We start from the raw sequence: 15,582 nt of genomic DNA, 5'->3' as shown, positions 1-15,582 counted from the left end.
CTTGCTCACATAAAGTGTTTATATATCAAATTAACCTTATTAGTTAAAAACTAATGTGAAAAAACTTATCACTTAACTATAATTAAGTGATAAATAGATGTTTGTATGTAATAGACTTATTTAAAATTCGGAAAAGGGATTTGCCTCGGTCATCCAACTTAAGGTACATATTTGCCCTTGAACTGTTAAGTCTCATCTCTCCGCTTTTGTCATCCTACGTAGTGCCTACATGGTGACATGAGACTTAATAGTCCAAGATAAATATGTGACTAATATTGAATATGACGAAGGGCAAATATAACCCTTCTCTAAGAGTAGGGACAATTGATTTAGTGAACACTCAATTGGGAGTTTCAATGTTATGAAATTTGTGTGGGAATAAAAAATTGATCTCATTTAAATAGTGCATAATTCTCATAATACATGATTACAAACAGATTTATCACTATTCTTGATTCCCTTTAATAAAAAGGGAAAAATAAAGAATCTCAACCTGCTTTGGACTATGGCAATCCCTTCTGCTTCAGAACATTAACCTAATAGGCTTATCAGAAGCTACAGTCAAAAATATATAGTTGAAAATCATAAACTATTAAAACCCAAAATTGCATGAATGGATCTTTCCATTTCCCATATAAGTTTAACTCAATGATGATGCAACTTCAATGGCACTGCCTAATGGCCATGCTGCTTCAACAAAGGAATTCTTGTATTCAACTTTTTTCACCAATGTGATTTCTTGCTGAGGTTGAAGTCCTGCAAAGTAAGAAATAGTATTGAATAACGTACTGAAATGAATGTCGTGTGAACTGACTGAAATATGAAAGCTAGTTTTTACTCACCGAATCCATCTACAAGTAGAGTGTACTGATAGACGAGATCCATGCATAGGTATGGCAGGTTATCAGTTTCTACATGAGGAAATTCAGATTTGGCACCCTCAAGTCCAGTTGCACAAGCACGATTAGCTGCACTTTCGTAATCAGCTGGGCGAACTTTTGCAACGGCTAAACTTGGATTAATAATACCAGCCTATGCCCACAACATATAACATTTGTGTCAGAGACATACAAGGAAGAGAAGTTTAGATTTAACTACAGTGATTCATACCTCAGCAGCTCTGTCAAAGAAAAACGAAGCAACAAACATATTCTTCTGTCCATCTCCTCCTCCACCATTCCACACGCCACCAAAGGTACATTTCATGTGGGTACATGCTGGTTCATTAATTTTCAGAGCCTTTAGAGCTACCTCCCTACAAGTACTCATGCTTGAACCTTGAGACGTGGACGATGCTGGGTAAACTGCTCCTCCATACTTGTATGTCCCTGCAAAAAAATATTGTTCATCTTCAATGAGATACTTGCTAATCCAGGAAAATGGATACTTACTTTTCTAATTACAGTATAACAGGCTCAATGTAAATTAAGGACCCAGTGCTCCTATTTTCTGCAACTTATCTGTGTGACTTAAGATAAGATATGAAAATTCAGGTAAGGGGAGGGGGAGTTTTTTCTCTTTGTTAACCTCCGCTTTTACGTCTTACAGATAGAAATGATGCTTCCAGAAAGCACTGCATCAAAAGAAACAAGTATAGAATGATCATTGCACCAGGAGAGAGATAATAAATACCATGATGGCCCCCCAATATGCAAGGACTTCCAGATTCACCGGACACCTTCAAGATCTCAGCTCGAGCTGCTAGTAAACCATAGTGCAAATAGCTGTAAGCATAAATATAGATCACATTAAGCCTATACAGCGAAGATGACAAAATACCAGATAAGCCCACTCTGAATAACAAGACAAATATGATCTTGCCAACTAGAAGGATCACAAGTTCATCCTGATCAAAAAGTTGGAGAGCACAAAATGGGTACGCTGACATTCTCTAATATCATGACATAAATTATGTATAGAAGATGAGAAGGACCTGTGAACATAAAGGAAGTATTTTGTCCCCTTCAAATACAGTTCCTGAACGTATGTATCCTCTCCATCTGATAACTTTGGAGCTTTTTGGGCATCTGACTCTGAGATGGCATACGCCATTTGCACAGATCCACCACCAAGATCAACCACTCCAACTGTATCAGAGTATTTCTTTCCCAATTTGCCTAATAAATAATTGATGGTTACCTGCATTAATATCAGAAACTAAAAAATCAGCTGGCTATACAATTGGTTGATCCATATATTAGACTGAAACATGAGGTGACACAAACTGTATAACTAATATGGTTGGGGGGGTTAAAGTTCAAAGAGTAATAAAAGAACACCATTTTTATTCAAATATGCAAATAACCCAAAATAGTAAAACATTTTTAGTTAAGAAAGTAGCCTCCACAACCTTTTCTAATATATTCTCCAAATTGCATCCAAAGATACTTGATTTTCAGATCGCAGAAAGTTTTTTTCGAGTGCGAAATGGTTCAGAAAGTATTTATTGTACATACTTCTAAACAAAACACTTAAAATGTGCAATGCCACTCTAGTGCTTCAAAGGATAAAAGTGAAGGGGAGATTTATTGATTTGTTTTTGTCATGCAGAATTACTACTACATAACCACGCCTTAATCCCAAGCAAGTAAGATCAGCTATATGAATCCTCTCTAATCGAATCGCTTCTTTCAAGATCATCTGAGATCAAAGTTATACAAAATAAAAACAAATGTAGAAGCTCTAAAAGTTCTTTATATCTTCTTCGACTAACATAGTAAAAATCTCAAACTAAAAGACTGAAAACATAGGAATTAAAGTAATCATACTAACATGACTAAAACATATTCCCAATTAATTTGTATCCTATATAAATTTTGGTCTTCCAATGTGCCCTATTTTTTGCTAAACTTGCAGGGATCCAAGAGAATGTAGGTCTTAGGAGATTATTTCCTTTCATGTGATTTTAGGTCTACCTCGTCCCTCTTTAACATCCTCACTCTCTGCGGTTCTAATGGATTGCTGCTTCTCATGCAGGATTACTAATATGAGGGGAATTAGCTGGTCCATGCCAAGACACACCTCAGATTTTCTAGCATGCTGGAATAGAGAAGGGAATACATCAGGCCACAAGGAGAGATGGAAGATTGTCCCTGCTTGCATCTGGTAGACAATGTGGAAGGAAAGGAACCAGAGATGCTTCGAAAACAAGGGCACCTTTCCAGAGTTTGAAGTTGAACTGTCTTTTAACCCTCTATTTTTGGTGTAATCATGTCCTCCCCAAAGTGGTGGAGGATATTCCTCACTTTTTAGATAGTTTAGGAGCAATATAAATGATAGATCCTTTGGTTTTGCTTACTGTATACTCCTGGTGTAATTACTACTGAAATACACCATTGGTGTATTGTTGTCTATAAAATGTTAACTTTCTCAAAAAAATATTGCCAAAATGGCCAAAGGCAATGTTCAATTGCATAGGATTGAATAGGGCAATTCATTCTATTTTCTTAACCTATCTTTTATTTCAAACAACATAGGGTAGAAAACTGAATATTTTCGGAGACCGTAGTACTTCTACCAGAAATCAAAGGTTGGAAAATGAATGTCATGAGAACAGAGTGTTTAGATGGAGAAAGAAGCCCTTTAGTTGTATTTTGTCAATAAATTACATTGCTCATCAAATAAATGCAAGTCGTTCTCTGGTTCAACAGTTCCACCTTGACATGAATATTCATTAAACTTGTTTTTCGATATGTTACTATTCATTTAAATTGTTAAAAGGAATTTGAAGATGTTCATTAGTAATATTGAATTATCTATGTAAGGACCATAACTCTTCCTTTAATAAGCTATAAAGAGCTCAAAACTATATTAAGGAAGCAACTCTTGTGTCGAATAATATTTTAATCTATCGAGAAGCTCATAACAGCTTGAAGTTCATTCACATACCCACTGATAAGCACCCTCCTGATTTCCATCAAGAACAATGACCGCGTCCGCATTTGCTTTGAAGCTGCTTTTGCTCTTCAGGAAATCCCTCACCTTCAAAACACATTTACATTTGTTCTAAGTACCGACAAACTTAAGTACAAAAAACCACTTTAAATTATAACCTAAGACATGCCCAAACAGATGAAGGTCTAGGATGTAAAACAAAACAATCTTACCGCTTGAAGAATCCTGTCAGATGCGTCACCTTCCAACTGCCTCAAACCTGCAGTGGCCTAGATAAACTGCCTATCAGTATTGAGCCTATGGGCAGGCTAAAAAGTTCAAACTTCAATTATATGAAATTTCTTTAAACAATGTTCACTAACCCCAACTCTCACTGGTGTATTACTGCGCAAATTGCGTGGAACTACATTCTCTGCGTCCTTTAAAAGTGGTAGAAGAGAATCCGCAGCAGCGACAGGATCACTAGCAAATGAACTCAGACCTGGTTTTTTCTGGTACGAAAGCCAAATATAGATGAACATCTGCTGCAAATAGAAAGCTTTTCCACAAAATCTAGGGATTCATATATAACAAACTAGAAAGAGGGGAACACATAGGCTGTTCGCAAAGATTTTCAGACTTCACTGGAGATGCATTTCAATCAATCTATCAATTACATTTCAATCAGAACATAATCAGTGATAGAGGTTCTTGAGTTATGTGTTAAGTTTGATTTTCAAAACTTTTTGAATGGCTTTTATTACTAGGCTTGGAATGCGTCTCACTACCAAGTACCACCCATTATCAAAAACATCAGCGGAGGCAGATACAAGAGTACTTCCACTTAAATAGAAGACTCAACTCTTTATCCATATACTTACTTTTATTCCTTACCAAAATATATCTACTTTATTTTGCTTTTGACTTAATATATAAGGTCTGAGGTAGACACCACAGGTTTGGTCGAACTTGCTGCGTTCAAACTAGATTCTTTTTTTTTTCTTTTTTTTTTTGATAACCGAGAAATCCGCCTGTGACCCGCCCTTTGGACCAATCACAGCCTTCTAAACTCGGTGGATAATGGGCCCGCCCCTCTACCTTTCTCCACTTAAATACCGGGCTTCGCTTTGCATGGTGTGGGGCTTGAACTTGTGACCTAAGCCACAAATCCTCCACCTTTTGCCACTTGAGCTAGGCCTTTCTGGCGCGCTCAAACTAGATTCTGTCGGGATCAACAATATAAATCAGCTATAAGCTAGTCAAATACCAATCTATAGCTCAAAGTTCCTTGCTTGCATAGTAAACTTTGATTATACTAACAGAACATATATACACAGTATAATTTTCTCAACTGTCTTGGCCAAGAATGTTCAACTGAATGACTGTTTCCAAACTAGATCCTACTGGGAACGACAATATATGAATGATTAAATAAATGCAAAATAGAAAGTTACCTGCACGAAAAGTTCGAGTTCATTGCCAATGGGAACAAGATCCAAATTCTCATCAAAACAGAAGACATGAACTCTACTACCCGAACTTCCAGCATCAAATATAACCGCATATTTCATAGATCCGAGATTCGGAGAGAATTTCCGATTTAACGATTCCATCGAATCAGACGGATAACGCGTCGGCATTACATAAAGCACTAGAGAAACGAGAAACAACGGAACGCAAATCACAAGGATCACACCTTTATACCTCTGGATCTTATCGGAGAATGACTCACCACCATACTGTCTGTTGTTTCGCTTCATTGTCTTCTCCATTTGAAGTGGATCGAGCTGTGCCTCTAAAAGCTCGGCTGCCGAAGGTGATCGATATCGGATCTTGCCGTTTCCCGGCGCCGGAGTCTCCTGGGTCTCCAGCTCGAATTCTTCACCGTCCTTTTAGGTCTCTGGATCACAAATGCTGCCGCCGATCAGAGACTACCGGAAGGATAAGCAAATGAAAAATCCACCGGGAAGAAGAGAGACGATATGCCTTCAACTCTGCAGACAATTATAACTGCTAAACTGGATAGTCCATTTGGTACCCGGGAAAAAACCAACTCAAACCCATTCGGCCACGGTTCGTTCGGTTCGATTTTAAAATTTATTAATCTGACTTATCATATATCAATTTAGTAGACATACTAAACAAGTTATAAAAATTTTAAGATATAGTTTTATTGGTTATTGATTGTGATCATTGATATAATTACTTAGAAATAAAGTGATGAACCAAGTATGTGAGTTGACAAAATATATCTTTCTCAAAATTAAAAACGGACACTTTAATTTGTAGAATAATTGAGAGTTTGAGACAGTCAGAAATGAAAGTATGAAACTAAACTCTAAGTCAAAGACTTTATATATTGAATAGTATAAACATAATTTATTAATTTATTATTAGGTTATCGATTATCTCCTCAAACAGTTAAGAATCAATAGTCTAATATAAGCAAAAAAAATAAATTAAAATCGTAATTGAAATTGCTATACGAATAATTTTTTATTCGAATTATTGATTTTGGTTCGATTTTGAACAACTCTAGCTCACTTGGTTAGCTACTAACACTTTCACGTAGTTAATGAGAGTTCAATTCTTGCCTTATGAATCCCCAATTAATTAGTTGAACCTCCATTATTACTGGTTAATTTAATTTTTTAACTAATATGAAATAAATCTCAACCAACCAACCAAGTATTTCAATAATTAATATTCTAATAACTAATTATTAATACATTTTTATCTTTACGAAATAGAGTAAGGTCCACTTATACTTTATAAAGTTTCTACTCCTTTCAAATATAAAAGTAAGATATGCAATAATCAGAAAGCAAATGTAATCCATGTTGAAAGAATTAATGAGAACTCGTCCAATTTGGTGAATTGGTGTGGTTAACCTACTTTGACCTTTTCTTTTAGCATGACCACAATTAGAATTATTGGCACTTAGTGTTATCTGATGTTGTTACTTGTTCTCTTATTAATTATTTTTAGTAAGATATTTTGCTATTATATTTATTTTACACACTTAATTTACGATATGCTTACTCGAGCCGAAGGATAAGAATGTATGAGAACTAACATCTCTACTTACACATGGTGATAAGGACAACGCGAGATAGGATGTATTGGAGCAGATGTGAATAGTTTTTTTGAGTTTATAGTTTATTGGGTTCAGAACAAATTATTTTACACATTTATTAGATCCATTTGTTAACATAAACACAAATTTTAGGAAAAAATCTATTAGATGAGAATGTATGGGAACTAATCTCTCTACTTTCACGTGGTGACAGGGACAAGGCGAGATAACATGTATTGGAGCAGATGTGAATATATTTTTTTGAGTTTATAGCTTAGTGGGTTCAGAACAAATTATTTACACATATTAATTGGATCCATTTGTTAACACAAACACAAGTTTTAGAATAAAAAACTAATAGATTCTATCGAACTTGCAATAAATACTCTACTTCCACCGGGAGGATGAAAGGAACAAAACGTCACATATGAAACTTGTTTTTTCTGCTTTTACCGCAAAAGACATCTATCTTAAAGAGATTTTTATAAGTAGATTTATCATGTGATAGAAGGCATCTCTTTTGGAAATATTGTAGATTGAGACACAATAATTCTTGTATTTGTGTGGCTACCATTGGTTCCACAAAACAAGAAGCAACACAAGTCTTTTACTTTTTAACATTTCAACAAAACCTACAAGTGTCTCTAATGCTTCCCACTCCTCTTTTTTCCTCTAACAAACCCCAAAATCACTCACAAAATAATGGCTTTACAACAACCATTTCTATCTGAATTACTCCACTCATCTTCAAAGAGGACAACACTTCCAAAAAGTTCACTTTTTTCTCTACAAATACCTCAAAGATTCAATTTTTATCTTCAAAATAAGCAATTCAAGAAACAAGGAAGAAGTTGTTATGCAATTGCTGAGAATCTTGGAGCTGAAGTACTTGATGAAGATCAAAGTGTGATTTTGGAAAATTCAAGTTTAGATGAATTGAGGGGACAAAGGGAAATTGTTGGTTATGATTGGACTGAAGAATGGTATCCTTTGTATTTGACCAAGAATGTACCTGATGATGCACCTTTAGGTCTTACTGTCTTTGATAAACAAGTTGTTTTGTATAAAGATGGAAGTGGTGAACTTCGATGCTTTGAAGACAGATGTCCACATAGGTAAAAAAACATATATGTTTTTATTGTTACAGTCCAGTGTACAAAGCATCTCGTGTTACATATCCTGATACAAGTAGTATTAATTAGTGACTGCTTTCACCACTCAAACGTATAGGTCACACAGAGATAACTTTGTTTTTCAAAAATTTAGCATTTTAGCATGATCTTGTTATGCATAGACATATCCTTTTTACTTGTTCCTTGTAATTGATTTGACAATCCCTATTAGGGGTTTGTTTTACTAAATTATTCTTATTAGTTATGCTTTGAAAAATTGAAGTATGACAGCTATACTTAATGTAGTTACTTAGTTTCTCTTGATTTGCTAAAATGGATAAGTGAAAGTAAAATCTAATTTTGGTACAAGGGACAAGTACAAAAGGAAAGTAGGAAGAAGCAATTTGTAGCAACCACGACTTGAGTTACTAGTCGTTGGAAAGTCTCACAAGACGGATGAACTCCCTTTTTTTTCATCATACTATGGTGGAAAAACATATGTTTTCCAACACCTATAATGATGTATTTATATGTTATAGTAAATAAAGTTTAGGAGGACGACAAGTTAATGGTCTACTTAGCACCTCTTATGGCTGGACCCGACCATAGCATTTTCCAATGGTTTATGTGGTTCGAGTTAAAAGCAATGAGTTCAAGCAGAATCCACCCTTACTTATTGTATCCTCTTGAAATTGCTCAAATGAGTGAAATAACATACAAAACTTTCCTCTTTAGTTTTGTTCTTGTTAAGCTGCTGAATTTTCCGCGCTTCCATAACCTTATAGTGAAATATGATATTTATTAGAAGTATTTTAGTACAAGTTTGTTGTGTGTTTTCATGAATGAAGCTTGATATGAGTTCGATTCACGATAATGTATCACTGTCGGTCTGTTATATTTTAGTTCTTCATATCTGTTGATAATATGGGAAATAATCCTCCTTTAGTGTTCCCTGTCTTTCCCTCTATCTGGCATGTGTCTTTTGTCTATCTATTAGTTTTGACGGAGCAACAAAGGGCTGAATCTGTGACAGTATGGCCACTCTACCACTTACATTACCCCGTATTGTCTATATATTAGTTGAGGATTCAACTAAATTGACTTCCAGATTGTAGCAGGATCAACTCTTTCTGCTTTACTTCTATGCATTTCATAACAGTAACTCCGGAATCGTGACAAATTCCTTCTGAATTCAGATTGGCCAAACTCTCTGAAGGACAACTGTATGATGGCAAACTGGAATGCTTGTATCACGGTTGGCAGTTTGATGGAGATGGTAAATGTGTGAAGATACCACAGGTTGGTTTTATATATGCATTTTCGTTTATGTTTCGTGTTGCAAATGTTGTACACTCTATATTCATTTCCGTCTTTGATTTTGTTCTGTCTAGCTACCTGAAAATGCTAAAATTCCTCGATCAGCTTGTACGAAGACATATGAAATTCAGGATTCCCAAGGAGTAGTCTGGATATGGATGTCTCACAGAACATCACCTAATGTTAACAAAATCCCCTGGTTTGAAAACTTTGACAGGAAAGGATTTCGAGACATTTCTACTATTCACGAGCTCCCTTATGATCACTCTATTCTTCTCGAAAACCTCATGGACCCTGCTCATGTTCCAATATCACACGATAGGACAGATTTTACAGCGAAAAGGGAAGATGCTGGACCACTGTTTTTCGAGGTGACAGAAAGGACTAACCGGGGGTTTGCAGGGTGGTGGGGTAAGGAAAAGGATCAAGGCAAAGCAAACTATACTCCGAACTTCTTACGTTTTGAATCTCCTTGTGTTCTTCAGAATAATAGAGAAATTGTTGATGAAAGTGGGGAGAAGCATTACTTTTCAGGTCTTTTCCTTTGTAGACCATCTGGTCAAGGGAAATCCATGCTTATCGTCCGGTTTGGGAATACAAGAAAACGAACCGGGATACTTAAATTTATCCCAAACTGGTTCTTTCACCAGAATGCAAGCAAGGTTTTTGAGCAAGATATGGGGTTCCTTTCGTCCCAAAACGAAATCCTGATGAAGGAAAAGGTTCCAACAAAGAAACTATACTTGAACCTTAAGTCGTCGGATACATGGGTAGCTGAATACAGGAAGTGGATGGACAAAGTGGGGCACGGAATGCCTTATCATTTCGGTCACAGCACCATTTTCCTGCCCCAACAACCTGCTGTCATTGAGCACGCCCCTGCTGGTTTCGTTGCCAATTTTTCAGCTGCTCAGCCAGCTAAAGGAGGAATCGGTGATATGTATGCTCCGAACCCCGCCAACAGGTACTTCAGGCATGTTGTACATTGCAGGGATTGCAGCAATGCTGTTAAAGCTTTTGAGACTTGGAAAAAGGCCCTCTCTGTTATCGCTCTCGTGTCAACTGCATTCGCGATTCTAGTGTCTGGAAGACAATGGAAGGCCTTACTTTTGCTTTGGACGTCGCTATGTTTAGCTGGTGCATATGCTTGTTCAACAGCCATTGCAATGAACACAACCAACTTCATAAGGACTCACAGAAGATTGTAAAAGTATGTATATAATAGCTATACTCAAATTGATGTCTTTCATGTAAAATAGGATTCAGGTTTATATGTTTTTTCATACATACTGCTCCCTCTATCCCAATTTTTGTGATACTGTTTGACTTGACACTAATAAGTAAATCTCATATTATCTCTACTATGCTTGATCGTTCTGTATGCTTCTTAAGGAAATTGAATGTCCGGGGGATGTTGGTGCAACTATCTACCTGGACGAGGTGCGTGCAAGTTGGTCTAGACACTACAGTCATAAAAAAAAAAAAACTAAGTTCTGGATGATTGCTTAGCTTTGATGGGAAGAGTTACTCGGTATATGTGTCGCTGGGAGATAATAAGTACTCAATGAAAAGTCGAGGTGTGTGCAAGTTGACGTGATCATTTGTTCTCTTGTAATAAGGTTTTGCCATGATTTAACTATGTTCCTCTGTTTCCATTGTCCATGAGAGCTCATGGGATTGCTATTATTTGGTATGTAGAAGTATCTAAATATGTATGCCAATTAACACATACAACACTGAAATAGATCATAAGAATTAAGTGATAAATTTGTTCATTATATATACTTATGGCGAATTCAGACACACGTGACTGAGATTTATAGCAATTTTAAAATGCATAACAAATGTGAATTTTCAACTTCAATCGCCTACGTTTGAATTGTTCTCAACACCATCATCAGTCCACTAGGTATAGATTTTGGGTTGGGTCCTTTGTTTTGGGCCAGGCCAATTTCGTTTTCTTGTTTTTTTGGAGTTTATGTAAGGTATAATCAAACCTCGTTATAATAGTAGTATTTGTTTGAAAACTTCATGACATGCATGGTGAGGTGGTTGTTAATATATGTATACTGATATTTGATGTTCAGATCTAATTTAGTTGTTACAAATAAAAGTATGCATACAATTAGTTTAACAATTTTTTTTGTATCAAGAAGAAGAAATGTATTTGTTAATCAATTAAACAAAATAATAATAATAATAGAAAGAATATGAATATAGAAATGGCAAACACCAATAACCTTTTATCACAAGGTTATGGCCATAAATAACTCCATGGACACTATTTAAATACAATATTTTTCCTTTTAGATATTCGTACTTGAACTTTATTGTGTACGTGACATTTATGACAATTATCATAAATTTTTTAATAATTTATTTTATACATAATATATTTCTTACAAAATATTTAAGTACTACGACTATTATAGAGGAATAATTTCACAAAAGAGTGTACCACTATAATGAGTCACTTATGTTATAGTGAAATAAAATATAACATCAAAAATCAATTTCGAAGAAGATCAAGTTGTTATAATACAACATTGTTATAATGAATGACTATTATTACGAGAGGAGCAAAATATAACATTAGAATCGATTTTGAAGAATATAACATTAAAAATATATTCCAAAGAAAATCAGGCTATTATAGTGAATTGTTGTTATAACGAATAACTATTTAACGAGAAAAGTAAAATATGACATCAAAATTCGATTCTGATGAAAATTAGGCCGTTATAACGAATGACTATTATAACGAGTTCTGACGGTATAACCTTGTCCAAGCCCATTAGAGCCCAAATCCGAACAGGCTTTTTTTCTTTCCTACTAAATAAAATCTTTGCAAACCCTAATTTGCTCCTTCCTATCTCTTCCTCTTTCTTCAGAGAACTCTTCAGTTTCACTTCTCTTCAACGAAATCAAATGGTATGTTTCTGGTTATCTCTAATTATACCTTAAATTTATCGTATTTATTCGTTAATGGTGTTTTAAATGTTAGTTAATCGGATAATAATGCTGTGTTTGCTTGAATTTCTTAGATTAATTCTTAATTAGTAGTGATTTTTATGTGTTAATATATGGAGTAATAGCTCAATTGTGATGAAATAGCAGTACTAGTTTTTGTTTAAGTAGTAAAAATCTGTTTTTTTGTAAATCTGAATGACTAATTACCAGAAAGATAATTTGATGAGGTGAGGTGAGCTGTGAGGGCTCAGGTTCAAATCCTGGGTGTGGTAAAAAGATAGATTTTTTCCCATCTGTTTGAGCTTTGGGGGACTGTGATATTTGTGGACTCCATGATTGTAAAAAGAAATTCAATATAGTGGGTTGGGTACGGCTCAGGTTCAAATCCCGTGTGGTAAAAAGATTGATTTTTTCCTATCTGTTCAAGCTTTGGGGGAGTATTACCTGTGGATGCCATGTTTGTAAAATGAAATTCCATGTAGTGGGTTGAGTCGCGAGGTCTCAGGTTCAAATCCCTGGTGTGTTAAAAAGATTGATTTTTTCCTGTCTGTTTGAGCTTTGGGGGTCAGGGTTACCTGTGGACGCCATGATTGTATAAATAAATTCAATGTGGTGGGTTGAGCTGCAAGGTCTCAGATTCAAATCCAGGGTGTGGTAAAAAGATTGATTTTTTCCCATCTGTTCAAGCTTTGGGGGACAGTGTTGCATGTAGACACCATGGTTATGGTTTTAAAAAGAAATTCAATGCTGTGGGTTGAGCTGTGACCGGTTAAATGCCGAGTGTGGCAAAAAGATTGATTTTTTCGTATCTGTTCAAGCTTTGGAGGACAGTGTTACTCGTGGATGCCATGGTTGTAAAAAGAAATTTAAATTAATTAATTAATTCTCTCAGAATTTCTTATGTGTTTTATCAAATTGTTTTTCAGATTATCTCAGAGAAAAACAGGAGAGAGATCTCCAAGTACCTCTTCCAAGGTTTGGTTTTAATTATTTCTTTCTGTTTTCTTATGTGTTGGATGCTTTCGGAGATCTTTGAAATGATGTTGGTATTTATTGCGGAATTTACATTTACGCGTTGTAGAGGGAGTATGCTTTGCTAAGAAGGACTACAACTTGGCGAAACATCCCAACATTGATGTGCCGAACCTACAAGTGATTAAGCTGATGCAGAGCTTTAAGTCAAAGGAGTATGTGCGTGAGACCTTTGCTTGGATGCACTACTACTGGTATCTTACCAATGATGGCATTGAGTTCCTCAGGACTTACCTCAATCTTCCTTCTGAAATTGTCCCTGCCACATTGAAGAAGTCTGCCAAGCCCCTTGGTCGTCCCATGGGTGGACCTCCAGGCGATAGGCCCCGGTAAATTTCACAACCATATGTGTAGCTTGATTGAAATAAAAGTTTCTCAAGTGATTGAGTTGATTTTGATGTATCTCCTTTGTATTTTTGCAGTGGACCACCAAGGTTCGAGGGTGATAGACCAAGGTTTGGTGATAGGGATGGTTACCGTGCTGGTCCAAGAGGTCCACCTGGTGAATTTGGAGGTGAGAAGGGTGGAGCTCCAGCTGATTACCAGCCCGCATTTAGGGTAAGTCAAAATACTTCTCCTTTACATTATTATGTCAGATTTTCAGAGCATGTTTTGTATTGAGGAGTCAAGGCAATGATATAGCAATCATTTTTTGTTTAGATTAAATTTCGTCTTAGTACATTAGCAAAGCCGATTTTAGTTGCTCTCAGGTCCTCACCAAGATTTCTTTCATTTTTTTCTGTTTAACTAAAGTCACTTTCCTTCATTTTAGAGGAATTGAAATGGGGAAAACATACATCTCTGGTGCCAATGTGCCTTTTTACTTGCTGAATTGTAAAATCCCCATGTTATTATCTTGTGTTTCCTGCTTGATGCATTTGGTACTTGCCAATGGTGTAACAGTTACTGTAAGGATTCACCTAGATATTGCACCATAGTGAATTTCATTCAGATGTCCCCGTACTAGTTCTTCTCTTCGATACTGAACTTCCCATATTGCCTATATCATTTTGGTTCCCCACCCCCACACTCTCTTCTTATCGAAGCCGGCAAGTGCATTTCAGGGTGTTGATTTTCAAGTACCTTTGCTTTACCTTGTCTTCCTCGTTTCTTTTTTGCTTTGACCAACATGTGATTTGCATGGCAATTGAATGGTGGAAATGTTCTCTATTCAAAAGAATTCGTTTAGTGGACACTAATGCCCTCTTCTATTATGGTTTCTTTTGGTTGATACAACACCAATCTTGTGGATGCTCTCTCATTTAATCAAAACTAAGCTGAAGTATGAACATCTAATTGTGTTGATTAAATCTAAACTATAATTTTGTACTTGTAGGGTGGTGGTGGAAGACCTGGATTTGGTCGTGGAGCCGGAGGTTTCGGTGGTGCACCCCCGAGTTCAAGCTCCTAGTTTCTATTGTTTTATCCAAATTTTGATCATCAAATGTTGGACTCAATTTGACTATTATTCTCTTCTTAAAAACACTGTGCCATGCAGGCAATTTCATCTATCTTGGATCTTTAATGAACTACTATAGATTCACATGTTCTGGTCATTGTTTTATGGTTCAACAAAACACTTGCAATTTGTTTCATTGTTAGATCAATTATTGATGTTTGCGTCAAGATAGACTGTGTGCTTTAGGATCAATATAATTCTTCTTGAATTACATGTGAATGTGGGATATTTTGTGCTCCGAATTTCACGTGAACTTAGAAATAAGGTGTCAGATGCAATGTGGGTTGACTTGTAGTATTTAGTACTCATCTGTTCCTCACCTTGGCAGTTATTACTCATTTCTGCCAAGGTGGGGAACAGATGAGTACTAAATACTACAAGTCAACCCACATTGCATCTGACACCTTATTTCTAAGTTCACGTGAAATTCGGAGCACAAAATATCCCACATTCACGTGAAATTCAAGAAGAATTATATCGATCCTAAAGCATGCAGTCTAGTCTATCTTGACTAATAATAAGGGATGTACTGCCATAAGCCCATAACCACACCAAATAAATGTAGCTTTAATGAAAAATTAATCGGAGATTACCGATAATTTCATATTTTCTTGTCGTGAGCAAGAAGATTTTTGATTATATAAGATTGTGATGAAAAAGACCAATTAGTTTAACAAGATATGTATATTCTTTACGTACATTATGATTTAAAACTAGTCATACATAGTGAAAGAAACAAGAAA

The 15,582-nt window shown here is 35.8% G+C and overlaps 3 protein-coding genes across 3 annotated transcripts; 2 read left to right on the top strand and 1 right to left on the bottom strand.

The window, feature by feature from the left end:
* Positions 1-367: 367 nt before the first annotated feature.
* LOC125819941 (apyrase 2-like) lies at positions 368-5,866 on the bottom strand. Its single transcript, XM_049499346.1, has 9 exons — positions 5,328-5,866; positions 4,257-4,385; positions 4,107-4,163; positions 3,889-3,981; positions 1,934-2,139; positions 1,633-1,724; positions 1,111-1,328; positions 843-1,032; positions 368-756 (listed from the first exon to the last, which is right to left on the bottom strand). Exons 1-9 carry the CDS (start codon positions 5,643-5,645, stop codon positions 641-643), a joined length of 1,419 nt encoding a protein of 472 aa, XP_049355303.1. The 5' UTR covers positions 5,646-5,866; the 3' UTR covers positions 368-640.
* Positions 5,867-7,596: 1,730 nt separating this feature from the next.
* Positions 7,597-10,658, top strand: LOC125819937 (protein TIC 55, chloroplastic). Its single transcript, XM_049499341.1, is given in 4 exon segments — positions 7,597-7,638; positions 7,640-8,064; positions 9,258-9,360; positions 9,453-10,658. Coding segments are annotated over 4 exon segments (1,704 nt in total). The 3' UTR covers positions 10,587-10,658.
* Positions 10,659-12,215: 1,557 nt separating this feature from the next.
* On the top strand, positions 12,216-14,975 carry LOC125820131 (40S ribosomal protein S10-1-like). The gene is made up of 5 exons (XM_049499553.1): positions 12,216-12,309; positions 13,275-13,323; positions 13,430-13,709; positions 13,803-13,938; positions 14,717-14,975. Exons 1-5 carry the CDS (start codon positions 12,307-12,309, stop codon positions 14,789-14,791), a joined length of 543 nt encoding a protein of 180 aa, XP_049355510.1. The 5' UTR covers positions 12,216-12,306; the 3' UTR covers positions 14,792-14,975.
* Positions 14,976-15,582: the final 607 nt, after the last annotated feature.

The sequence above is a fragment of the Solanum verrucosum genome, unplaced genomic scaffold, assembly GCF_900185275.1.
Source record: "Solanum verrucosum unplaced genomic scaffold, falcon-dt-bn FXZP01000229.1, whole genome shotgun sequence".
In the NCBI taxonomy this organism is placed as follows: Eukaryota; Viridiplantae; Streptophyta; class Magnoliopsida; order Solanales; family Solanaceae; genus Solanum; species Solanum verrucosum.
This window is presented reverse-complemented; position numbering and strand designations above follow the sequence as displayed.

What these genes read in the sequence shown, in the direction of transcription:
- LOC125819941 (XM_049499346.1), bottom strand. Translation starts at nt 5,645, where the DNA reads ATGGAGAAGACAATGAAGCGAAACAACAGACAGTATGGTGGTGAGTCA. An exon ending in AACTCGAACTTTTCGTGCAG is followed by an intron (nt 4,386 to 5,327) that starts GTAACTTTCTAT and finishes CTTTCGTACCAG; the next exon opens with AAAAAACCAGGTCTGAGTTC. An exon ending in ATACACCAGTGAGAGTTGGG is followed by an intron (nt 4,164 to 4,256) that starts GTTAGTGAACAT and finishes CAGTTTATCTAG; the next exon opens with GCCACTGCAGGTTTGAGGCA.
- LOC125820131 (XM_049499553.1), top strand. An exon ending in CTCCAAGTACCTCTTCCAAG is followed by an intron (nt 13,324 to 13,429) that starts GTTTGGTTTTAA and finishes TACGCGTTGTAG; the next exon opens with AGGGAGTATGCTTTGCTAAG. An exon ending in ATTACCAGCCCGCATTTAGG is followed by an intron (nt 13,939 to 14,716) that starts GTAAGTCAAAAT and finishes TTGTACTTGTAG; the next exon opens with GGTGGTGGTGGAAGACCTGG.